Source organism: Arctopsyche grandis, chromosome 4 (genome assembly GCF_051622035.1).
Source record: "Arctopsyche grandis isolate Sample6627 chromosome 4, ASM5162203v2, whole genome shotgun sequence".
NCBI classification, from domain to species: domain Eukaryota; kingdom Metazoa; phylum Arthropoda; class Insecta; order Trichoptera; family Hydropsychidae; genus Arctopsyche; species Arctopsyche grandis.
This window is the reverse complement of record NC_135358.1, coordinates 20,163,313-20,186,543: the sequence shown is the minus strand read 5'-3', so window position 1 is coordinate 20,186,543 and position 23,231 is coordinate 20,163,313. Positions and strand designations below refer to the sequence as shown.

At 33.4% G+C, this 23,231-nt stretch overlaps 1 protein-coding gene across 2 annotated transcripts in view; it reads left to right on the top strand.

The window, feature by feature from the left end:
• The window catches only part of LOC143910862 (uncharacterized), a 194,381-nt gene that overhangs the window by 73,742 nt on the left and 97,408 nt on the right, over positions 1–23,231 (top strand). The window contains exon 2 of one of the 2 annotated variants that reach the window (XM_077429467.1): positions 21,565–22,030. The exons of the other annotated variant lie outside the window; for it this stretch is intronic. Coding sequence (XP_077285593.1) covers positions 21,743–22,030 — 288 coding nt within the window. The 5' untranslated portion in view covers positions 21,565–21,742. The remainder of the gene's footprint in view (positions 1–21,564; positions 22,031–23,231) is intronic. 2 annotated transcript variants of the gene reach the window in all.

Genomic DNA, 23,231 nt, shown 5'->3' with positions numbered 1-23,231 from the left:
CTTGTTAGTATGATGGACTTTTCGGCTGCCAGATGTCCAGCGCTTTGTGACTAATAATCACCGAACCATGTGATACATGCTATATATATATATATATATATATATATATATATATATATATATATATATATATATTATTTTTTTTAAATAGGCGAAGGACGCCTTCGGCGCCCCTCGCACCGAGCGTCCTTGGCACTCGCCCATTTGCCATAGGCTCGCTATAGTACTGCGTGACAGTCTCAAAAAAAGAGTGTGCGGAATACGTATTTATAGTGTGATCAAATTAGTAGTGGGCAATAATATAATATAATGCTAGCAAATACAATGGGGGCAAATAAGCGAAATTCTCTCACATTATTTTGTAAATCGGATCACATCTCTGCAATTGTTGCGCTAACAATGAAATCATGCAAATTAAGCATTTCGTAATGTATTCGGTGTGATTTCACCAAAAGTTATTTCGTAGACGAGACATGTAATAAATTTCTCGTTAAATTGTTGTTTTTGATAGTATGAAGTTGTTTTCATTGTTATTTAAATTTTAAACAATGTTGTCAACGTATCTATTTATAAATTTGTTAGACAAATTCCAATTAAATTTTCCACAGTAATTGCTATAAAATTTTTACACAATCTTAAATGTTTAATTTATTGATATTGTCCACTTTTATGTTATAAACAAAATATAAACTAGAAATTGATCTTCACGACTGAGAGATATTTCCTAGTTATTGAACAATACATGTACTATGGCTCGTTTGGGCTAAAGTTTATTTGTAATAAATATGAATTGAAGTTAAGTCAATCTACCAACTACTGGAGTGGAGACTAATCAATCTTCACTAAAGTATACCCACTGAATTCGAATATGACAATGATTTTTGTTGGCTAGCGCTAGTTTAAGAGCTATGAGCGTTTAAAAAAAATGTGCAATGTTTACTTTTTTGGCTTTTCCATTTTTTAATTAAAAATCTAGTATTGTTGTGCCAAAAGTGAGTATTGGAATCAATAATCGGATGTTTTTTCTATTGATTGTAATAAACGTAGATAGTTGAAAAATTAACGAAATAAACTCAACAGGCTTTACGGGAAAAAATGTGTAAGAAAAAAGTATATTTTCGACTTTTAAAATTCGCTAGATAATTAATAAGTATTTTAAAGCAACGAAATCAGAATCAATAGAAAAAAACACCTGACTATCGATTCCAATATTCAATTTTGACACAGCAATACTAGATTTTGAATTAAAAACTGCAAATGTCAAAAATCTATAAAAATTGCCCATTTTTTTTAAACGCTCATATCTCTTAAATGAGAGCTAGCTTGCAAAAATCATAGTCATATCAAATTCAGTATATGAAACTTAGTAAGGATTGATCAGTCTCCGCTCCAGTATTTTTTTTGCTTTTATTAATTAATGATTTTAGTCTTATTGACCTAAAAATACTTATGGAGTTAGAATACACCGCATTAATGTTAATTTGACATTTCATTATACATACAAATATAATATTGTGCATTGCGGTATTGTGGTTCCAAGCGCAATCGTAACTGTATCGGTTTGACCGGTTCTAATTTAAATAACGTAACAGAATAGTGAATAAATATTAAAAATCATAATAATAATACATGTTATTAATTTCCATATAATCATTTAATTGTCACGCATATTCATAATACAACACGGCAATTGATAAAATTTCAAGGTGGAGAGCGTTAAGCTCGTTTCACGCTAGTTGGTCTCTCCGCGATGAATCGATCTGGTTCGTGGTCGACCGGGCCTTGGATCGTATTCATCGTCCACTGTGTTGTATAAGTTCAGGATTTTATGCCAAGACGAAGATGATCGATCATCTGAAGCATCTCCTAGCGGTTTTGATGCAGCAACAATGCGACGCTTCTCCTTCAGCGGGGAATCATTTCCTAAGGTGTGTCTCTTTCGAAGGAGACGAAAAGATTGATCGATTCCTCTGTCGGTCATTAGTCATTGTCGTTGATCTTCGCCCACTGATTTTGCCATGCTCTGTTTTTGCTCAACTAACCACCTGCAATATTATTCTAATGCTCGATCGGTACTCTTGTTCTCGATGTGTAGTTCATTTTTTATATCGTATTTTTTATTACCGGAGACATTTTGATATATTTGTCAACCTTGTCATACTATATAGATACAGGTGTTAATTTGGTTACGTCTGTCTACGAAATATGCTTGCATATTTAGAGCAATGTGAATGAATTGTGCGTATTCTTATTGTATGTCGTCCAGCGTCAAACCCGTAGGTACATAAAAGATATATACAAAGATACATTTAAAATTGCCCATTTTTTTCGTCGATTAGTCATCGTTAAATTAAAATATGCATATATTGCGTGGAAAATCATTGAATAATAAAAATAGAACCCATACGATTAGAATTCCTTACGTTATATATTTTGTTGCTTTGAAGATGAAACGAATTAGCAAATCAAAAATTTATGGAAGTTAACATTTTAATATACGCAAACAACAAACGGCGTGCTGAAAATATGAAAATAGGCGTAATGTTGAAATGCTACGTGTTAGACACAAAGTATTTCTGTACTGTTAACGTTGTACTTAAAGATTTTTTTTCGGCTCACTTTCAGTTTCTGAACATTTCAACACATACTTCATATCTAATGCTTCTCCTAAAAATGTATGTTTTTATTTATATTTGTCGATTACGATGTTTTGAAAGCGTGTAGGCATCGCCATTTCTACCTGCGATTTGGGTATGTGGAAGACCTGATATTATCGTCGATTAATATTAATTTATTCTACTAAAATATACCTGCAAATTATCCGTAGCCTTCAAGGAAGCTTTTATCCCAACTTTTTTGATACGGGAAAGAAAACAAAAAAGTTTTTTCTGTTATGTTAGATTCTCGGTCATAATTGCCGGTCTTAATAGCTTTTTCTATGACGGTTTTCGAACAGACGAATAGTTGCACTTTGCCGCCCTATCCGTCGGTCTTTCAGGAATTCTAAACAGTGTCCGCGAGATTTATTCCAATAAATCTCCGACGATATTGAACTCATAAATAATGTATATGCGAACCGTATTTGTCATTCGATTGTCGCGTTTCACAAAGCGCGCCCAGGTGAACAAATCGACAAGAATGCGCGTCGCGAACCTCGAAACCGGGAACTATTTTCAAGAACTACACGTTAGACAAGATTGTTATTTTTTTATATCTTCCAAATCAAATTATAGGTTGTCGCAGTCTGCTCAGATTAATGGGTGAGAAACGATTCGGTCTGCAATTAATCGGAATATATATAAATTGAAACCTGTCGTATGCCGGATTTATTCAATTTGCATTCAACATACCGTGGGTGTTCTAATTAATAAACGATAGGAAAGAATATCTCTTGTTTTTTACGTCAAATAAATACGACGTATGTGTGATAAATAATTTTCGCCAAAATTTTATATCTGTTTTTTTTCGATATTCCTATTAGATTAGGTACATACTCTTCGAAGGGTTCAAATCATTAATCAGTATTTTTAATATTATGGTTTGAATTTACATATTTATAGCTTTAATTATTTTTTACCTTGTTGTAAACCGTCAATAATTCATAGTTTCTGATTCAACGGTAGCGCTATAATACATTGTATTATACATATATTGTATGTTACATACTTATATCTACATATGTAATATATAAAAGGTGAACCAAAATAAAAATGATAAAAATCTATGAAAGTAATTATATATTTTGAAGTTATATTACAAAAAATATTCGAGTATGACTTTTTTGTTCTATTTATTCAAATTTTGTTCACATATGTATGTATATACATACAAACATATTATATACGTAAATAGTTTGTAATATAGTGAATCATCGTTTGATAAATAAAAATAAATAAACTTTGATTGAATTAGGACTGAAAATATTCGATTTGTATCAACATTTAACCTATGTACATATGTACTTGATATGATAAAAAATTATCACATACGAATCATATATTGTAATAAGGCCCATAAAAAGTGGACGTACACAATTTAAACTTTTATTTACACTCGGATCCATGGTGCGTTCCTCCCACGTTTACCATATTGGTACGCCGTTCGATTTTTATCAGCATTATCATTGGTAGTTGTGCTGGGTTGGTCATCGTCATTCGGCCCAGCAGGGACAGCGAGCAACCTTAACAGCTACCCAATCAAGGCGGCAGCTAAAGCTAATGTTTTTGTAACAGACTAGACGTGACGTGAATCCCGGCCCTGGGCTATCCGAAGGCCTAACGGCATCTCATAACACTAAAAAAGAAGATTTGAACCGAGTATTTATCGTGTGGTACGGTGCAACCGGATCGGGTTGAATCATCAAGGCTGTTGTTGCTCATCGGATCCGGAATAATGAGTGTCAATGATCCAAACATCACAAAACCTATATTAGACATTCAAACACACTTCAGATTCCATAGTTGCATTCTGCGTCATAAATGCATCCCCGAGGAAATTGTGTAATAAATGCACTCAACTCTTTAGACATTCTAATCGCTGCTTTCTGGCTATGAATTTTAAAGGATTATAAATAGTTAGAGGTCCGATGATAAGTCGTGTTTCTAAATTTCCGAACAATGAACATTATGTGCGTCACCACATATGTACAAGTTTAACCGTCACGGTTATGAATCAAAAGTGCCAAGGGCAATTCTTAAGAGTACTTCTGTACACGTGCAATTAAATTCACATTAAAATGTATATGTCAACACTGTTAGAATATATTATAAATATGAACAATTAAATATATTCCTTGAAAGATGGTGTTAATTGAATTTTAAAATATACGCTTACTTACGTTTGTGTGGAAAATTTTATGCTAGTTTTAAATTATGGATGTATTTATTCGTCCTTCAATTTTAGCGGACTTTTTTACGCGGCTTTGAACTAACTCAGCTGTGCAAAATGGACAATTTCTTTCAATTAATTCCGTATGTTTTTTCACCTAGTCCAACAAAGTTCAGTTGATGATGAATTCGGGAAATAAAAATCGAAAGAAAAACTAAATTTTTCGCGAGTTAAGACGATTCTTATAGGAATTTTAAAGCCTTCCATATGCATAATTTTACCAAATTTTTCATATTATTTAAAAATTTGTATTACATTTACCATAGTGCCATTACGGGTTTTGACCCAAAGCGACACATATGGCTTCATTTTTACATATGTTATTTTTATAAATTTATAACATTATTATTGTAATTTTGAAATTATATTCAAATAATGGGTTGCCAATTTGTTTGGAACCGTTTCAACAATGAAATCAGATAAACTGGCAAACTTTGATAGGAAACGATCAAACCAGAGTCACATACATATATTCCAAGGTCTGCCCAGCAACAACGGGCCAGGAATTGAACCCGTAACCACTCAGTTGAGTATACGCTTACCACTGAGCTTTGTTGCTGGTTATATTATACTTATAATAAATCCATTAAAGTAAAAACGTTCAAACAAGTACAACATGTAGCAGAAACCGTCACCAAGTGTGTTTTAAAAAGCTATTGAAATGAACAATGATGCATTCATAACTCATGTGTGTTAAAATTATGAATTCGTCACCACTTCATTGTGCTTAAAAGTCTTTTCGTTAACTATTTAAGCAAGACATTTATTTTTTGATAAAAAAATGTATCGAAAATGATTTATATGAACCGTTATATTTGAAAGTGGCGGAAGTCCAAGTTTCAGTTCCAAAAACACTATTTCTGTTTGACTTTATTCCCAAATTGTTATCACTTATTTTAATTCGATATGCCCAGAATCTCATAAAGCAGAATAAACGTATTACAGGCCACCAGTATTTTTAAATATTGTTAAACGCAAATCATAATAATGAAGAAATGAAGAAATGTGGATTGATGACATTTTTAAAATTTAATGGCTAATAGAATATGCAATATTAGAAACCCATTCAGCGGAACCTCGAGGTTTGATACAGTGAATAGAATATTAAAATTTATTTATTTTTCTATATTTGTATTTAAAATATGAATTTATGTGTATATGTATATGTATGTGCACTTGGCACAAATTATATAGGTTGCGTAACTGTACTAAGGCCGTACGATGCTGCGGCCGCCCGAGTCTCTCTGGTATCTGGCGCGCGCATCTATTAATTTCGCCCAATACTCCATCAAGCTCGTCTAAGAATATGGCTGGTTATCCTCGCAAACCAAGTTTTGGTTTTGTTTTATTATTTAACGGCTCTTTTAGCATCCGCGTACGATGAGGACAACCGTCGCAGAGTCGCGAACACTGCGCCGTTTGTCTCAACCGGGAAGCTGACACAACGCTCGGTTGCAGTTTGCTTAAAAAAACCCCAAAGCAATTTACTCAGTATTTAAATACATAATATCTCTATTTACTAAGGAATTTTCAAATTATGATTCGCTCAAATGAGGAAGGTCTACAACCTTCTACTATTATGTATGATTCAGATACATATGCATTAATTATACACACATACTCGTATGTATGTGTGTATAATTAATGTATATAAGAGGATGTGATGTAATGTAATATACATACCTATGTACAAATAAGTGAGATAATAATTCTTCAATTCCTAATTGATGATAACTTCTCAAGTACAAGATTCAATATATTGGGTTCCTAATTTTAACATTTGTTTGTTTTATAGCCGCAAATAAAATCGAGTGGATTTATGTATTATATGCATATACAAACAACATTATATTTTGTCAATTTGAATAACATACATGTATATACTCATTATATGCCTCATGAATATCTCATTAAAATTTTCTTTTGGGAGAATAAATCCTTTTCAAATTAATTGCATACTAAAAATAATTAAACAATAAATCCTAAAATATGAGCAATTTACTCTTTAGGTTGTTAAATTTGTCTAGAAAGTTATTTGGATAATTATTTAACCTACATAAATAGTATTATATACGTTAAGTCATAATCAATGTGAATAAAAGCTCTATGTTTTATGTTTATGTTATTCATACGGGTTTATGGTTTATTAAAAATGAACTATTTATCTCGTCATTATAAAATAAAATAAAAGCTTTAGAATTATTATACTTAACTTAACAAATATCTCAATGAATAATTATACATACATATGAATGTATATGTATATGTGTGTATAATAGATATTTATAATGTATTATACGTTTGATAGTTTTGTGTGGTTTCTACGTATTATAATATAATATTAGTTTGTACCTTTACGAATGACGTGTGTGTGTGCCCCATACCTGTTCTAAGATTTCCTTGTCACGCCAGTATGTAACCCTTTAATATTAAAGGTCAAAAATTTCTTCATAAAGTGTGTGCATTGGCCGCGATCCGGAAATTCCTGTTTCTGTCGTAAACACTTGCGAAACAGGATTACAAAGTTGCACATCTTCGCATTGAAACGCGCGCTTTTGTTTCAAAGCGTACACTTGATAATTTATTCGCGTGCCGGGGTACGTTTCATTTAAACATTGTATTAGTTTACGATTAGTTCGAGCCAATGGTCAATCGAATGGTTCATCTTCCAAGAAGGATTTTCCACGTCACAACGTTCAGAAGTTATTCATCGGAAGCTCGCGAAACCAGCTGGACAACTTTTTAGATTAGGCGTCACTGTCACGGAAGGTCAGGGCGCTCTAGACGCAAAGTAGAAAACATTTTACCTTCAGTAACAACAAATGAAAATATGGGAAAACAATTGTTCGAAGAGATTATTTGAACTGAAATGAGATGCTTTTTATTAAAAAAAATCCTTCATTTCTTTCTACATCTGATTTGAATTTAGCTGCTTGCAATCTCTATCGGCGGAAAAGTAGGATATTTTTGTTCGCTTTTGACGAATTGATCTCAAAATAGACGAATTGACTGTTGTCACCTCTTACTTTATATGTACATACATTACATAGTTTGAAGTTTTTATTTTCATTTATCATCTCAATGGATGGAATCTTTCAAAATATGTAGATCTACATAACATATGTAACAAAATTTGCATTTTTGTATGTATTTTCAAATAAAAAATCTGCAATACTTTTTTTGAAAACGTATACATAAATAAACGTGTATTCGTATATTCACGAAAATTGCCAAAGATTCATTGTTTTGGAATAATTTAACATCTTCCATTAAAAATATTGTGCATAAATAAAAAGAGGAAATTGTAATTAATCATTTAATCTGTGCCCGGACTTTTGACTGAATAGACACTTGGCCGATGGATGTTTGGCCCAACGGACATTTGGCAAATTGTATATCGAATATTACTCAAAACTCACTGAAAATGTATCTATTGTATGTAATACTATTCAGTTATCACCTTGACATCATTAAAAATTATATATTTGATAAATTCAAACAATTAAAAATTTCTTTCGGCCAAATTTCCGTTCGACCAAGTTTCCCTTCGGCCAAATGCTGTCTGTCCGTCGGCCAATAGTCCGTCAACCCATTTTGTCTTCTTCCACCGTACAAGTACTGGTTTTAAAAAGGCAACAATAAATTGTCAATGACTTTTATGAAAATTGAATGATAATATTTAGTGTACATATACTATACAGATAAAAATGAACTGATAGTAAATCGCTTACGGTTTTAAGTCTTTTTTGAAAGACAGACAATAGTCAAGCAGTCATTGAACGATAATGATAAACTTTCTGATCATCTATTTACTGACCAAATCAAATGAAGTTACTGACAAAACAAGTACTGGTGATTTAAAAATTATATAAAACGATATGGTTAGCATGTTGTCGGTCTGTCTTGCACAATGACCATGTATCCGCTCGCACCTCTATGGATAAAATTCAAATAAATTACTTACGTTTGCAGACGCGCACGTGTTCGGTTTTTGAATAAGTACATACATATGTGTACGAATATATGTATGTACCACGTTGCGGGCTATTTAATCGAGTTAATCGATTTGCGGCTTCCGCGCGTTGCAGGTTAAGCAATGTTGGGCGTGGCTGGTGCGCGGATGCGCATCCACCCGTGTGTTGTCTATGATTGATAAGGGTTAACCACCGATTGCCATTGCAATTATACTAGTATTATATCGTCTGTGGTAGAATTTAATTGTTTTTGGAAACCGTCACCTGTTAATCGAACCAGATTCTCAGGTGCGGATATATTTTTCAATGTCACCAGTGGTATGTCTGTACGTAAGATTGGTATAATTGTGAGCTTTCATGTTGCTTCGGTGATTGAGTTAATTTGGCTTGTAAGTATAGACGTTGTGCCAAGTAAGTGATTGGAAATGTGGTTAATTTACTGTTGAAACCATTGTTAGTTATTTTGGAATCCATTTTTACAAATACATACGTATAGTTTTTGCCTACTTTGATGATTATCTATTAAACAATTATTGAAAATCTTACCCATTAGTAGTACATATTTGTATCTAATTTCATGGTTATTAATTAATTTTTATTTTTGAATGTTGAAATATGTTTATATATTATATATATGTAATATGTGTCTAATATTAATAGCTATATGTAGATCTTTTTCATATTCAAAACTTATAATATATATTTATTTCATATTTGAGTCTTATTATTAATCATGCGAGCATGACTGCTTATCAATATATCTAGTGGAGACCACCACTTTGCTTTGGAGTTGCTTGAGATAACGATCATATGGAGATATGTAGGTACATATGTATGTATGTATGTATATATATATATATATATATATATATATATATATATATATATATATATATATATATATATACATATATGTATTTTCACATATATCCCATATCGAGTGATCTGAATCATATGTAAATATATGTATGTACGTTCATACGATTTATTTTGTCAAAAGTCTTAGATACCGTAGAAAAACTGCTTTAGGAATTATTTGACTTATTTACAGTCAAAAATAATATTAGTTTTGAATACATATATATGTATATACATAGTACATATGTAAATTTGTAAATATTAAACACTTAATGGACCAAATTTCAATGAATAGCTATTTTATAATGGTGACAGGCTTAGTTTGATGGGAAATTTACTCTGAAATGATTGACAACAATGCAATATTAATTATTACAGTTCATAGTCGACAATTTTAAAATTGTGCTATAAACTGTTAGTTCGTTTTACAATCGCGTTTGATTGACGATTTTCGCACTCGGTGATGTGATTTTTTGCTCGTGCGATAACTCGCGCGCGAATACTTTTTTGTCAGCGACGATTATGTCTGAAGAGTGAAGACGGTTAAGTTTTAACGTATTTTTTACCCTCACTTCCCCTCCCACACCTCTTCGTTTTCCTCCTCATCTCCGAAACTGGTTTGATGTGTCTGTTTGGCGTTCTTCGCCCTGTCCAAGAATGTTAAAATTTAACGGCTCTCCGCAGTTCGCTCGAGATTGGCGCCAGCTTTGTTTACTTCCTTATCTTGGGACAATGTTGCGTGAATGCATGTTAACCTCGAAAGCAGACAGAGGTAGGAGAGATGTGCAATTAATAATTTATAGCCGGACCTCTCCCAATCGATCCCAAATAAAAACGAGCCAAGGCTGAATAAACGTGGCCGTCTAACGGTACGGTGGCACTCACGGGATTGATGGGCCGATCGTATCTCCGGCGAATATGAGCGCATTTGCATAAAAATTTGCATATTTTTAAATACACACATGTGAGTGTGACTATAAAGTTTAAAAAATTCCCCACACTAAATTATTTACCTAAGAATAAGAGATACAATATGGCTGTTCAACTTTTCTTCAATCAACCAAATGAAAAGTTTCTATAGGTACTTCATTGATAGACCGAATTTGGAATTTCTAAATGTCGTCTTTAAAACCAATCGAAAAATTTACTTTTATTATGGAGGAAGCAGTACAGCTTTGATCCAATCGAAAAATTTCCTAATTTGGGTGACCTAGTTTACTCATTAGTATTTGCTAGTAGTAGTAGTTGAGAAATATACAATTTATTCAAATGACATTTCATTTTTACATGATCAATGGCATAATCAGTTAGTATAAATATTTAATTTCGCGCTCAATGCGATAGTAAATATTCTAGTTTAGTGGGTAAATTCGTTGAATTCAATATACATATGTACATATGTATTTACATAACATTATAGCGGTGACGCTAGTTTGACTCTCAGCTGGGCCGACGAATGAAATTATTTATATGAAGTTTAGGCTTTTTATCGATTTATGTTCGTCGGGCGTTATCTACACACGCACACACACACACACACATAGAGAGAGAGAGAGAATAGCGTCATAATTTTAATAGATAATTATAAATAATTTCTGGAACTTTCCGTCATACTATGTAATTACAATATTATGATGATGATGATCCAAGTCTTAAATGTTTGAGTTTACACACATATTTTTTTTATTTTAAAGTATATGATGAATGATTTCAGTAACGACACGCGTTCTGTAGATATAATCTTTCAGCTATTTTTATTTTATTTTTCGTTTTGACGAATAGAGTATATTTTTAAATATTCATAAATTGTGCAATTAAAAATGTTTTAGCACGGCTATCGAAGCGATTCATCTAAATTTCCGTTAGAAATTAATTAATCTGGACGCGTTAAGATTTTTATCACAGAAGGCATTAAGCTGGAGATACATTGTACATACATATATCGACGTCGTGTCGCGTCGTATTACATAATTTTTATGTATTTATTAATAAGAGACAAATTTTACAATATATTTTTGTTTTTATTTGAGAGCGTTCGAAAGGCGAGTTCGTTTAAGACCAAAATTTAAATTCGCATATGTGTATTGAAGAACAATGGTTTCGTGCGAGTCTTTGAACTTGACGTACGTTATTAGCATATTTGAAACGTTCGTTGTATATGAAAGAATTTAAATGTTTGTATCTGTTTCTGTACGTCTGTATTTTTTCCTTTTGATTTAAAATTTCGCATAAGTATGTATTGTATGCATACATAGGTACGCATGCACGTCCATACTATCATCATCCTTGACCAGCTCAAAGGAATGTCTCATATTTGTCTGAGCGTGCATACTTGGTGATTGATGCTGGCTTTGTTCGCAAACTGGGATTGTGTTGTAATAAAATTCCTTTTTTTTCATACTCTAATGTGAATTATTCTAAGCGTTTTTATGACTAATTTATATGCGCTTAGTAGTTGTCATCGTCCAAGGTTTATGGTCACGTTGCGTACTGACCCGGATATCTATTAGATTTAAGTGTAACCTTCGTTATGAATATGTTCGTACTTTCATGTGCTCGAAATCGATACGGTTGCTCTCGAACTTGGTTCATGATATTCTTGTGCCTCCAAGGGATGATGAGTCACTCTTTATAGCTCTCATTTCGTCCTCTGGTCTGACTACTTCGGCTTAACCCGTTGCCTGCCGAGGTGATCGGCGGTCTTCGACACCTCTTGCACGCACAGCTTCTTGACCGAGCGGTCACAGAGCTGATGTGATTTGAATGCAGCTCGACCGGTCTACGCACTTTGCATCCCATCTCGGGGATTAGATGCACCCGCTTCAACGGTTGTTCCATTGCATTAAAGGCTAATTGCAATTAACCCCTCCAAATCGGCGAACTACTTATCTACGAGGGAATGACGATTGTCTCATTTGGATTGATTTCGCGCTGCTCACTTTATAGACGGTGATATTTTTCGCGTATAGTATGTACTATTTGTTTTACCCGGCTTCGCTCAGTATTTGTAATATAAACAGCTTAAACATGGCGAATCTAGTAAATATTCGTTTGCTTTTTTATTAAATTTATTCGAATCGAAAAAAATCGACTCGTCGTCATATAAATTTTGACTTGTTTACTAAGTTCCCAACCAATTTTTCTTACATACAAAGTCTCCTTCGAAATTATATATTAGAAGTACAAGATGGCAATTTATTGAGTTACAGAGTAAAATTAAATTTTAATATTCGTCCTCAATTAGTTCAGTATCTATTTTACTTCTTTTTATTTTACGCTGATTTTCTGTGTGATTTAATATAAAAATATTATTAGTTAATTCAATAAAAATCTATTCAAAAGATTAAATTATGTAATAGACACTCTGTTCGATTTTGCGCCAATGAACACCCAATGCGCATGCGCTAACAGTTAACATATATTATTTTATGCTATTTTATTTATTCTATTGTTTTTGTAATTTTATTCAACGTCGCCATATTGGACAGTTCGTTGGTCGAGTTCGCATTCACGTTTATGTCTTTTCAGAGATGAAATAATAAGAGATATAAAGTCTCGGTTAGTGATTTTTTAACGTTATGCATTCCAAAATTCAAGTTTGTATGTACTTACATACATATGTACATACGTAAAAGAGTTCATGACGTAAGCCATATCAATTTTCCATAGTTAACATTGACAATTAAATTAGGCCACAGTTCGAACAATGTCTACACATTCAAATCAAACTTCGGTTTTTTTTATCGAAAGTCATCTTCTGACACACACAGAATAGCAATATTATATATTTACATCTGTATGTATGTATGCTAGTGATGAGCGCGATGAAATATCATCGCAAGGGGGGGGGGGGGGCTATGGTATATTAATTTATTCAATAAAAAATAACAAACGAATAGCCAAAGTTATCTATTAAACGAACGAAAGGTGGACAAAAGAAGTGGTAGAATGGTACTCAAGGCCGCAAGGAAAATTTCTGGGGTGAGATGGATGAGAGTTGTATTAAAGTGAAATTTCTTTTGGTGTATTGAAGTGAAATTTCATATCTAGAATTTTAAGCTAAATACCAAGTTATATATACAATTTGGTGAACACACGCTAACCGCAAGTGGCAGTTTACTCTTGTTCGATTTTTCTTCCACTAATTATAAATAAGGATGTGAGTATTTTAAACATAATAATAGGCATTGGGAATAATTTTAAATTATTTTTTAAGTGAGTAAAGCCATTTAAAAAAAAGCTGAAAAATGTTAATTTGCCCTTGAAAAGGAGTAAATGGACACTAACTATGTACATACATTTCAATCGTCATTTTCGCATCGAAAACATTTCAAATATTGGTCTTCTCAATTTTCATTACCAAGCCGAATTATTTTTGCCGGTGGTATGGTGGTTTAAAGCTCCCTAAATACTTTAGGGAGCTGTCCGCTTGCCGCAGGTTTACTCTATCCGTTATATCATTATAATTCTCGATTACAACATCCGCTTTCATACATCATTATGTATATTGTTAAGATGCTTAATACGCGAATCAACTACCTATAGAATAAACTTGATAGCTTAGAGCGCATAAAATTAAGCATATAAACCTGTGTACGTTATAAAATGAATGCTTTGAGGTCGAATGCATTAAACTGAAATTTAACAATTTTAAATATTATTATACGAGGCGGGAGAGGTCTTGAGGAAGTAATTTTAGACTAGAAATGTCGGTTTTTATTAGTGTGATTCAAGCGGTGCAACGCAACGGATAGGCCGCTGCAAATGTCGTACGTGCACGTTACACCGGCCGTTTCTGCGGTTACAGCATCTTCTTCTTCTCCTTGCGGCCGGGTTCACTGTTACTTATTGCATACACACATTTTTGCCATAGAATCGAATAAGGCAATATGCAAATAAGACCGCAACGTTTTAGAATGTGAACGTTCTGTTCCGACGACGACGACGTGAGAGAGTGGCCGGCACCCTTTACCAAATGCCGTTTCGCGGTTATAGGGTTTTTAGCGGGTTCCTAGATATACTTGCGATTGCTAATTTCAATACGACATGAGCGGGCATAACAGTCGTATAAACAGATTTCGTATAAAATTGACAGACTTTTCCGGATCGGTAGAACTGATTTAATCGATAGTTAGATGTTTTATTTGGACATTCATGTTGTGTACATTATAAAATGTAATCAAATATTATATATATGTACGTATGTGTAGGTACGTTTATGAATGTCAAAGGTTAGCAACAAGGGTTAATATTTTCGATTTTTAAATAGTTAGTGCCAGTTAAGAATCAACTACATATTATTATTTTCGGCAGGATGGTTTTTTTTTTTAATTTGTTGTTAGGTTGATTATACATAATACAAATAGGCAGTGTTTTTTATTTTGTAATGTAACGCACTGGAACGGCGTTCTGGGATCCTTTTTTTTAATTGAGGTAAATTATGTTTATTATTTTATGCGCTCCGTAGCATAGGAAAATATGCTTGAAATTTAATTTAAATATTAGTTGAATATAATTTTCATTAAAAAAACTTGGCAAAAAGTGAGTTCGGAAACCTTTTTTTTTAAAGCACTGCAAATATTATATGTAGGTATTAGTAATTTTTATTTTTATTTGATTTTTGTCATTTATTCTGTTCTCAAATACTTCTTGATTGTTAAAGTAAGTACATACGTACTTGTATAAACCTATTTTAATTATTATTGCTATAAAATTTTATAATTTTATGAAACTGTAATACTCGCATTAACCTCAAATTTTCCACAGCCTGCTTTGGGTAATAAAGCTTTATTATTTGCAAATTAAACCTGACATTAATAGTTGCCGCATAAAAAATGGCATCAATATTTTATGTATGTATGTTTCATCCAGAAAATTTATCGCCGTTTAAAATTTGATCTTTATTGCTTTAAGCGTCAGTTTGCACTTAATTTGCAACATTCAAATTTCATCCGCATTCACCACCACCTATAGACATACATACATACATTTTTTTATGCATTTATGTATGTTTACTTTTACGTTTTGTATTTATCAAGTTCAATGCTCTGAAATTTTACGTATTCTCTCCACTTATCCGAAGTTGGATCTAGGTGTAAGTTTCAATGGCGTTGTCATGCGAATGAAGCGAGAGCTTTCACGGCGAGAAGCTCCCGTTCACCTGCTTCCTGCATTCCTACGTTTGTACTGTCGACTCTTTCAACATGAATCATTTGATTATATGTACCTACATAAATATACATGCATGTACCTAAAAGGGTTAATCGTCCAGGTTTATAGTGTGCACGCATCGGCTCGTGTTCATGTCGCTCGTTATTGTAACGTATCGCGCATGTCTTATTCTAATTTCCCTCGTAGCAATCTCAATCGGCGATAACATTAATAAAGACCTTTGATTGTCGTCGTTTAAACGTCATTATCGTTGCAATGAAAGGTCAACCGCAAGTGTCTATGGGTTGCGCACATCTCGGCGAAAATTTAACTCTAGACTAAGGGCGATTGACCCGCCGCAGGTTTAATTGAAAGTTCAAGCTTACTAGTCACGCAATAAATTAACGTCATGAAATTCTCCCCTGGTGCAGTTTCGCTAGTCATCTTCTCCTCTCGGCATTGCATCATCTCCCATCTCTGCGATGTATCGCATTACGTTCGGTGTTAAAGCATATCCCATGCGTGATTAGAAATGCTTCATTCGATACTTTCGTGCGCAGTCGACTGCACAATTGCTCGTGTGTATTAATATCAAACTGTAGATGTAAATGCCGCAACTATTATATGTAAATATGTAGGAGGATGCGTCAGTTATACAATTAACAGAAATATTAAGGAATGAAGTCAATTAATCTAAATACTTTTCTATCGAATTTTCCAGGGCTATTATATCAATTTACTAGGCATACTTTAAATAGTTTCACTTCGGGTAAATTTGATTTGATTTCATTATCTTTATTTTTTTATATATAGAATTTGAAGACAATTTCCTCGCTTAAAACGATAAAGAAATGCAAGGGCTGAAATTAATTGAAAGTACGTGTGTAATTGTATTGAAAACATCTAAACAAATATAAAAATAATATATGTATGTATGTAAATAAGACTAGAATTAAATTTTGTTTTCATGTGAGTAGGTAGTTTTAGAGTCGATTCGAAGGTGTTTCGTTGGACAATGGTCGGACACAACTTGGACCACTAGTCAATACATACATATGTACATTTGTACATATGTATTTAATCCCATCATAGTTACTAGCCGGTCTCTTCTTGCTCATTCTCGAGAGCCACTCGGCCGGTGCTTCAGGAGATTCGACAACGAATACGATGACACAATCGCTATTTCGCATGAACCGCTTTTAACGTCGAATTGGTTGTTCGCTTCTCGGGACAGGTGGTAGTACAGGTGATCTCGCTTTTTTGGAATACCCGGTGATTTAATGACCCTCCGCAAACGAAGGCCCACTGACTTAATGACGGCGACGACAATGATGTCGAAAAAAAGCGCCTCTTTGTCTTCGTCGGAACTTGAACTCGTTTCGAAAATAATAAAGAGGTTATTACGAAACGTGTGCAAAATGGTCGGTCACATTCGAACGTACATACTTACATACATTACATATGTAATACCTTTGGAATAGTTTTCTCGTCGATTATGTGTATGAGGGGGTACAGTTAGAAATCGACAAACCGTTTATGGTTTTGCGTGCAAAATTCGATTTGCTGACGAGAAAATCACTGGACGTTTTATCTGGTAAAATCGGATCTCATAACGCGTGTATATAAAATAAAATAAAAATACATATTTTTGTTGTATGTATGTATATCTGTCTTACTTCACTTGTCCATAGTATGTCGAATTACCACTCGGTATGACTGTTGCATACGTATTGAGATATTGTACATAGTGATAAAGAGATTTATCTACAAGCAAATTGGGCTATATATGTACATACATACATACATACATACCTATGTACATGTAATGACTAAGTTTAGTTTTTTTACTAAACTATTAGCTTGCGAACAATATGGTCGTCTGACGAAGTTTGGGTTCTTTTTTTGCCATACTCATGATCAAGGTTTACGGAAAGAATAGGTGATTTCTTAATTAGGATTTTTATATATTGTCTTAATTTTATAAACAGAACATAGAGGAGGTTAGTTTTTAAAAAAACATTTTTTTTATTAATGCTAATTTATCAGTGTTATCAAAATTGCACTTAACAAAAGATTTCTCAGAGGCCAAGTCAAGAGATTTCTTTGTCGACACCTCTCTCTTATTACGTATACTTACAAATTACGTCTATGAGACTCTTTACTTTTTATTACAAAATTAAAATGATTTTAAAAATTAAAAGTTTTATGGCTAAATTAAATGCAAAATAAATTATATTTTAGATACATATAGTGAGTTTTTATCACTGCCAAGTGCACAGATACGTATTATATCCTATGCGGTGTGTAAAGATAGTACGATTCCATATCTGGCATTTAATTCAATTATTGCGTAATAATAGTATAAGGGTCGGTGTGTTTTTTATAATAAATTCTGCTTTAAATAGAAAAATGTTTATTATGTTATTGATATACATATCTGCATATGTAAGTATATAACGTTTTCTAAAAAGTTCCTATATCTCTTTCAAGATGAACTCATATTTAGACTTTCGATCGTCCTTATTTGAAAATTTTGTCTTTTTAATTTTTACGCTGTTGACCGGATTGGCGAGGTCAACGAAATCGGTATAGGCGACTTTGTAGACGGCTGTAGATTTGTTCCAAGATTCTAAATGGTGGCGAGAATGCACCACAGTTTGACAATCGATGTTGAAATAATGCGGTTGTCAAATAGACCGCTCTGCATATCCGCATTTCACAACCCGATTGATTTAGGGAGTACGTGTTGCGCAATGAAAGACCAATAAATGGGTATAATTTCGTTGCAAAACACCACCGATTGAGAACCATCGACCTTCCGTAGGCGTTCGACAATCTTCAGATTTTAATTGACGATTAATATAATAGTTAATTAATATAATTCAGATTAATATAATAGTATTTGGTTAGCCAACGTAATTAACCTTTAACGAGTTGACATTCGTTCGAATTTTCGGCGTGTGCGAATACAATGAGGTCGTTTAAGGGTTAAAGCAGAGCCCGAAGGTGATCGCATCGACTTATCTTTGAAGTACAAAAGGAGAGGAAAAAACGACAGATATAAGAGGTGTATCCTCTCGGAGCATTCCACAGGGCTGAGATCATCTTGGGTTTCTTTGTTGGGCCAAGTGGTTTATTTTTTCATTTTTGTGCAAAGCTGTCTCACCGCATTGAAGGTGTTACTTATTCAGTTTTTCGTCATACATATGTATGTAGTTACGTTTTTACGTTTTACGAAATTTTTAAACGGAAATTTGTATATGTACCTATTTAGATTTCAGCGACTTTATTCATTCTAATTTATCTTAAAAATATAACAATATATATATACTAACATATGTATATGTATATACATCGAATGTGCAAGATTTATGTATCAAAGTATCTATGTATGTATGTCAAGTTGATACACTAACAAATTATTTTCTTTCTTGTTTTATATGTCTGTATATATATATGTATATGTACATTGATTGGTATTTTGAACCAAGGCTATTTTTTTTATAATATTCAGATCGGTCCACATGCTACACCTGTGACCATACATATAACGAGTTCGTATTAAAAAAATCCCTATTCTATAAAGTATCGCAATATTGCATCGGTGTAGCAAATGCGTTGAAATTTCAAGAATTTTCTCATTGCTTAACCACTTAGTTCAAAGCTAGTCTCTAAAATGTTTGTTTTTGAATTTAAATTAGAAATTACTATAAATAGTATGCGGTTGAAATTGAGAAAATACATTTTTTTGTATGAAATTAACCGACAGTTTTGTATGTGGAAATGGCCATTTGTAATTAAATTTGTCTCTGTGTGGAATGCTACGGCTGGTTTAGAGCTTTTGAGATAGAACCGGAAATTGTTCAAATATTTAACTTATCCAGTCACTATAATTTCTGCATTGAACTCTCACATGCACATACCTACCTACACATTTACGAACGAACGAACGAAGGTTCACTGACTTTTTCCTCTTGCTAATTTTCGTGAGTGCGGGGATGCTTCGTTAACCGTTTCATTACAGAGCGCAAATTTATACGCCATCGAACAAAGAAAATTTTAACGTTGAGGATCGGGTTTAATACATATAATACTGCACAACAACCGCGTGCAATTACGGCGATGTAGAATTTGAACTTCTTCCCTTATCCACCGCCTCCATCAATTCAAACATGAGCTTTTGTTCGTCTTCATTAAGTATCGGAAGTCTTTTGAGACTACACGTACAAACTTACTTACCTATCTTGGAAAGCGTTGTACCGTTGTTTTAGAAATTTAAAGCGCATATCTCTATTCGTATCGAATCAATTTGCAATCTAGTAAAGCGTAAATTAAACCGAACCGATTGCGAACGTATTTACTTGAACGGTTAGGTCGAATAATGTGAACTTATATTTTATTACATCCGTGCAAGGTTAATAAATTTCAAAGTTGAAGTATTAAATAAAATATATAAATCGTAATTAAAAAAACGATATAATAGTAAGTACCGTATATTATGATGGCAAAAACCAACTAACAAAGATTCCAATACCGGCGTATAAATATCTTCAAATGTACATGTATTGGTTAGCTTTTTAGTCTATAGAAACTTATAATTTTGCCTAATAAATACAATATACATATACACTTACATATCTAGGTAATATCAATGGCTTTTTAATAAGTGCCTCTTGTTCAGGTCATAGTACTAAACTTTAACGTTAGTTACAAGGGTTTTATTAGTTTATGTACATATGTACTAGTTGTGTATTTTCAAAATCAATCATTAGATATATGTTTTTTCGAGTTTTTTTGCCAGTCCTATATGTATAATATACATAAATAATTAAGCAGTTTAGTTTTGCAATGTTTGCTGGTGCGTTTCGAAATTGCAAATCGGAGCTTTTTGGTCGTATATAAAAAGTCCAGTAGAACAATAGAAAGTGTCCGGTGACCCTTGGCCGCAACAGCATAGTTGTGAAATAACTGGCCAATGGACCAAGAAGGTATTCGGTCGATTTCCTACGTTTTTATTAATTCGATTACGATGATTTCAATGAAAGTCACACGCCATTGCGCGCATATATGATGTGACGTTCGATTGCGTGTAGAATTTCGACTATTATCTCCATTATTATCATAGAGAAATGCCAGTCACGTGCTTGTTACCTTCGGGTTATTGCTCTTATGTGCGGTGGAAGGATGAATTTCTATTTATTTTATATATGTATGTATGTACATTAAAGTTCAGGAGCTACATTTATATATATACATTTTATGACTAAGTTTATTGTATATGCATATCTGTATATTTATTATCTACATACATAGATCAGAATCATTGCATAATTTTCATATATCAATGAAATATTAAATCGACCCATTTCGTAGTTTACATGAAATTGTTAGAACGCAAAAAGATTACATTTTTCTTTTATCTACATATATTTTATTGTGAAAACATAAAATACGAATATTCTTGCGATCCTGGGCGTTATATCTATGTACATATGAGTGGTATGTATGTATGTAGTTTGAAACTGCATCGTAAATTCGACTATTTATTGCTTTTATCTTGAACGTTTGATGTTCAATGCCTGTACACATCTGAGTTATTTTCGCAGAGCGAGCGGCTTCTAAAAAAAAGTACGATATTCGAGTCCGATTTTACAACAAATAAATTTTATACTGAACCGTGTTGTATTTTTTGTAGGTATATAATAAAAAGAATAATCACGGTTAAAATACCAGAAAACAGAAAAAAATGTCAAAGGATACGCGTGCGCGGTTGGAACATCCGCGGATCCGCAAACGCATCAGAATGGACAAGCGAAAATTGTGAAAGCGGAACCCATTAGTGCTATTTTCTGCATATTCAGTGATATTCCGCGATGTTTGAAACGCTGGTATCGCGGTTGACGAGTCCGACGGCTTCGAGACGTCGACACTCGTACCACCAATCGTCGATTGGTACCAGAGAGGTTCAAAGTGATCCGGAGACTGACGATGCGCCGGTGGGGGCGCGGGGGGCGCGGCCCCTTCTCGAGAGACGCCGCCGCGCTCGAAGGGCCCCCACCGGCGCCCCCACCACCGACAGCCCCCGAGGAATGGCCGCCCTTAGGGCCTTCCTACCCTTGAGACCCTCAAAATCTCTGGGCAGACTCGACGGCATCAAAGAGGTGAGTTCATCCTTTTTTTTAGATTACATTTTGGTATTAGTTTATAATTTATATGTAAGATTAGAATTTTATTTATAAGTAATTTAAATTCATGTTGGAAATGTTCAAAATAGGATGGAATGTGAAGTATGTTCCTATGATTATTAAAGGCTTTTACCTGTCTTTATTACTATAAAATAGATATAAAGTTAAAACTACATCTAAAATTAATAGTCCTAAGCGACAATACACACTTGTTTGTGCTCCACTTACTGTATTCAATTGGACTTTATTATTAATATTTAATAGCATTTAACAGAATCAAAACCGATATGCGCTCTATAGATTAATATCTCAACACAATCGAATACCTGTTCCACCTGCTATTTTCGATAACGTCATTGCCGTGTTATGTTGGATGTGAAGGACAAGGAAAAGTGGACATGTCATTTTCTGGAATTTTTCTCGACAGACTGTGAATGCTTTTTGCCCTTGATCGGTCAGCCTACAATTTGCAACTAAATTTTCAAATAAAAGTAAAAAATATGAACAGGGTCAAAATGGCCTTTAATTTTACAGGTGGAAAATGATTTCGAAAGATGTATTATATGAGCCATCGACTTGCCACTCCCTTTTGTGATGTATGTAGAACAACCGCAGGATTACATCAGAATGTATTGAAGAATGCGTGTTGAGTATGTCAAATTATTGACGCGATTGCTCAAAATGACATACAAAGTAATACATATAATGGGTACATTGACTAGTAATTTTCATGTTCCATTATATGTTAAATAAAATAAAATTATATTGTTGAACTCTACATATGTACATACCACAGTAATGTTATGTCTTTACGCATACGTAACGTCATCTTATCTGATGCGTCCTCTATTTGTCCTTGTTTTTATAGGGTCGTTAAAGAACACAATTACTGGTGCACATAATGGGATCCAGTGCGGAACGAATAGTTCAAACGACGATATTTTATTTTTCATTCCACTTATGATTGATGGAATCGATCAAGCGTTCCCATAAGATAGTTAGTATGATTCGTGTGAAAAGTCAATGGTCATTCGTCGAAATTAACACGCCAATAATCGACCGTTACAAAATACTGTACGCTCGATAAAATATAGCCGATACTAATGAATATTCAAAGATTCGAGCGAAACCGGGTTGTGGCCGACTGTTTAGCGTTTATTATTATCGACGACAGCAT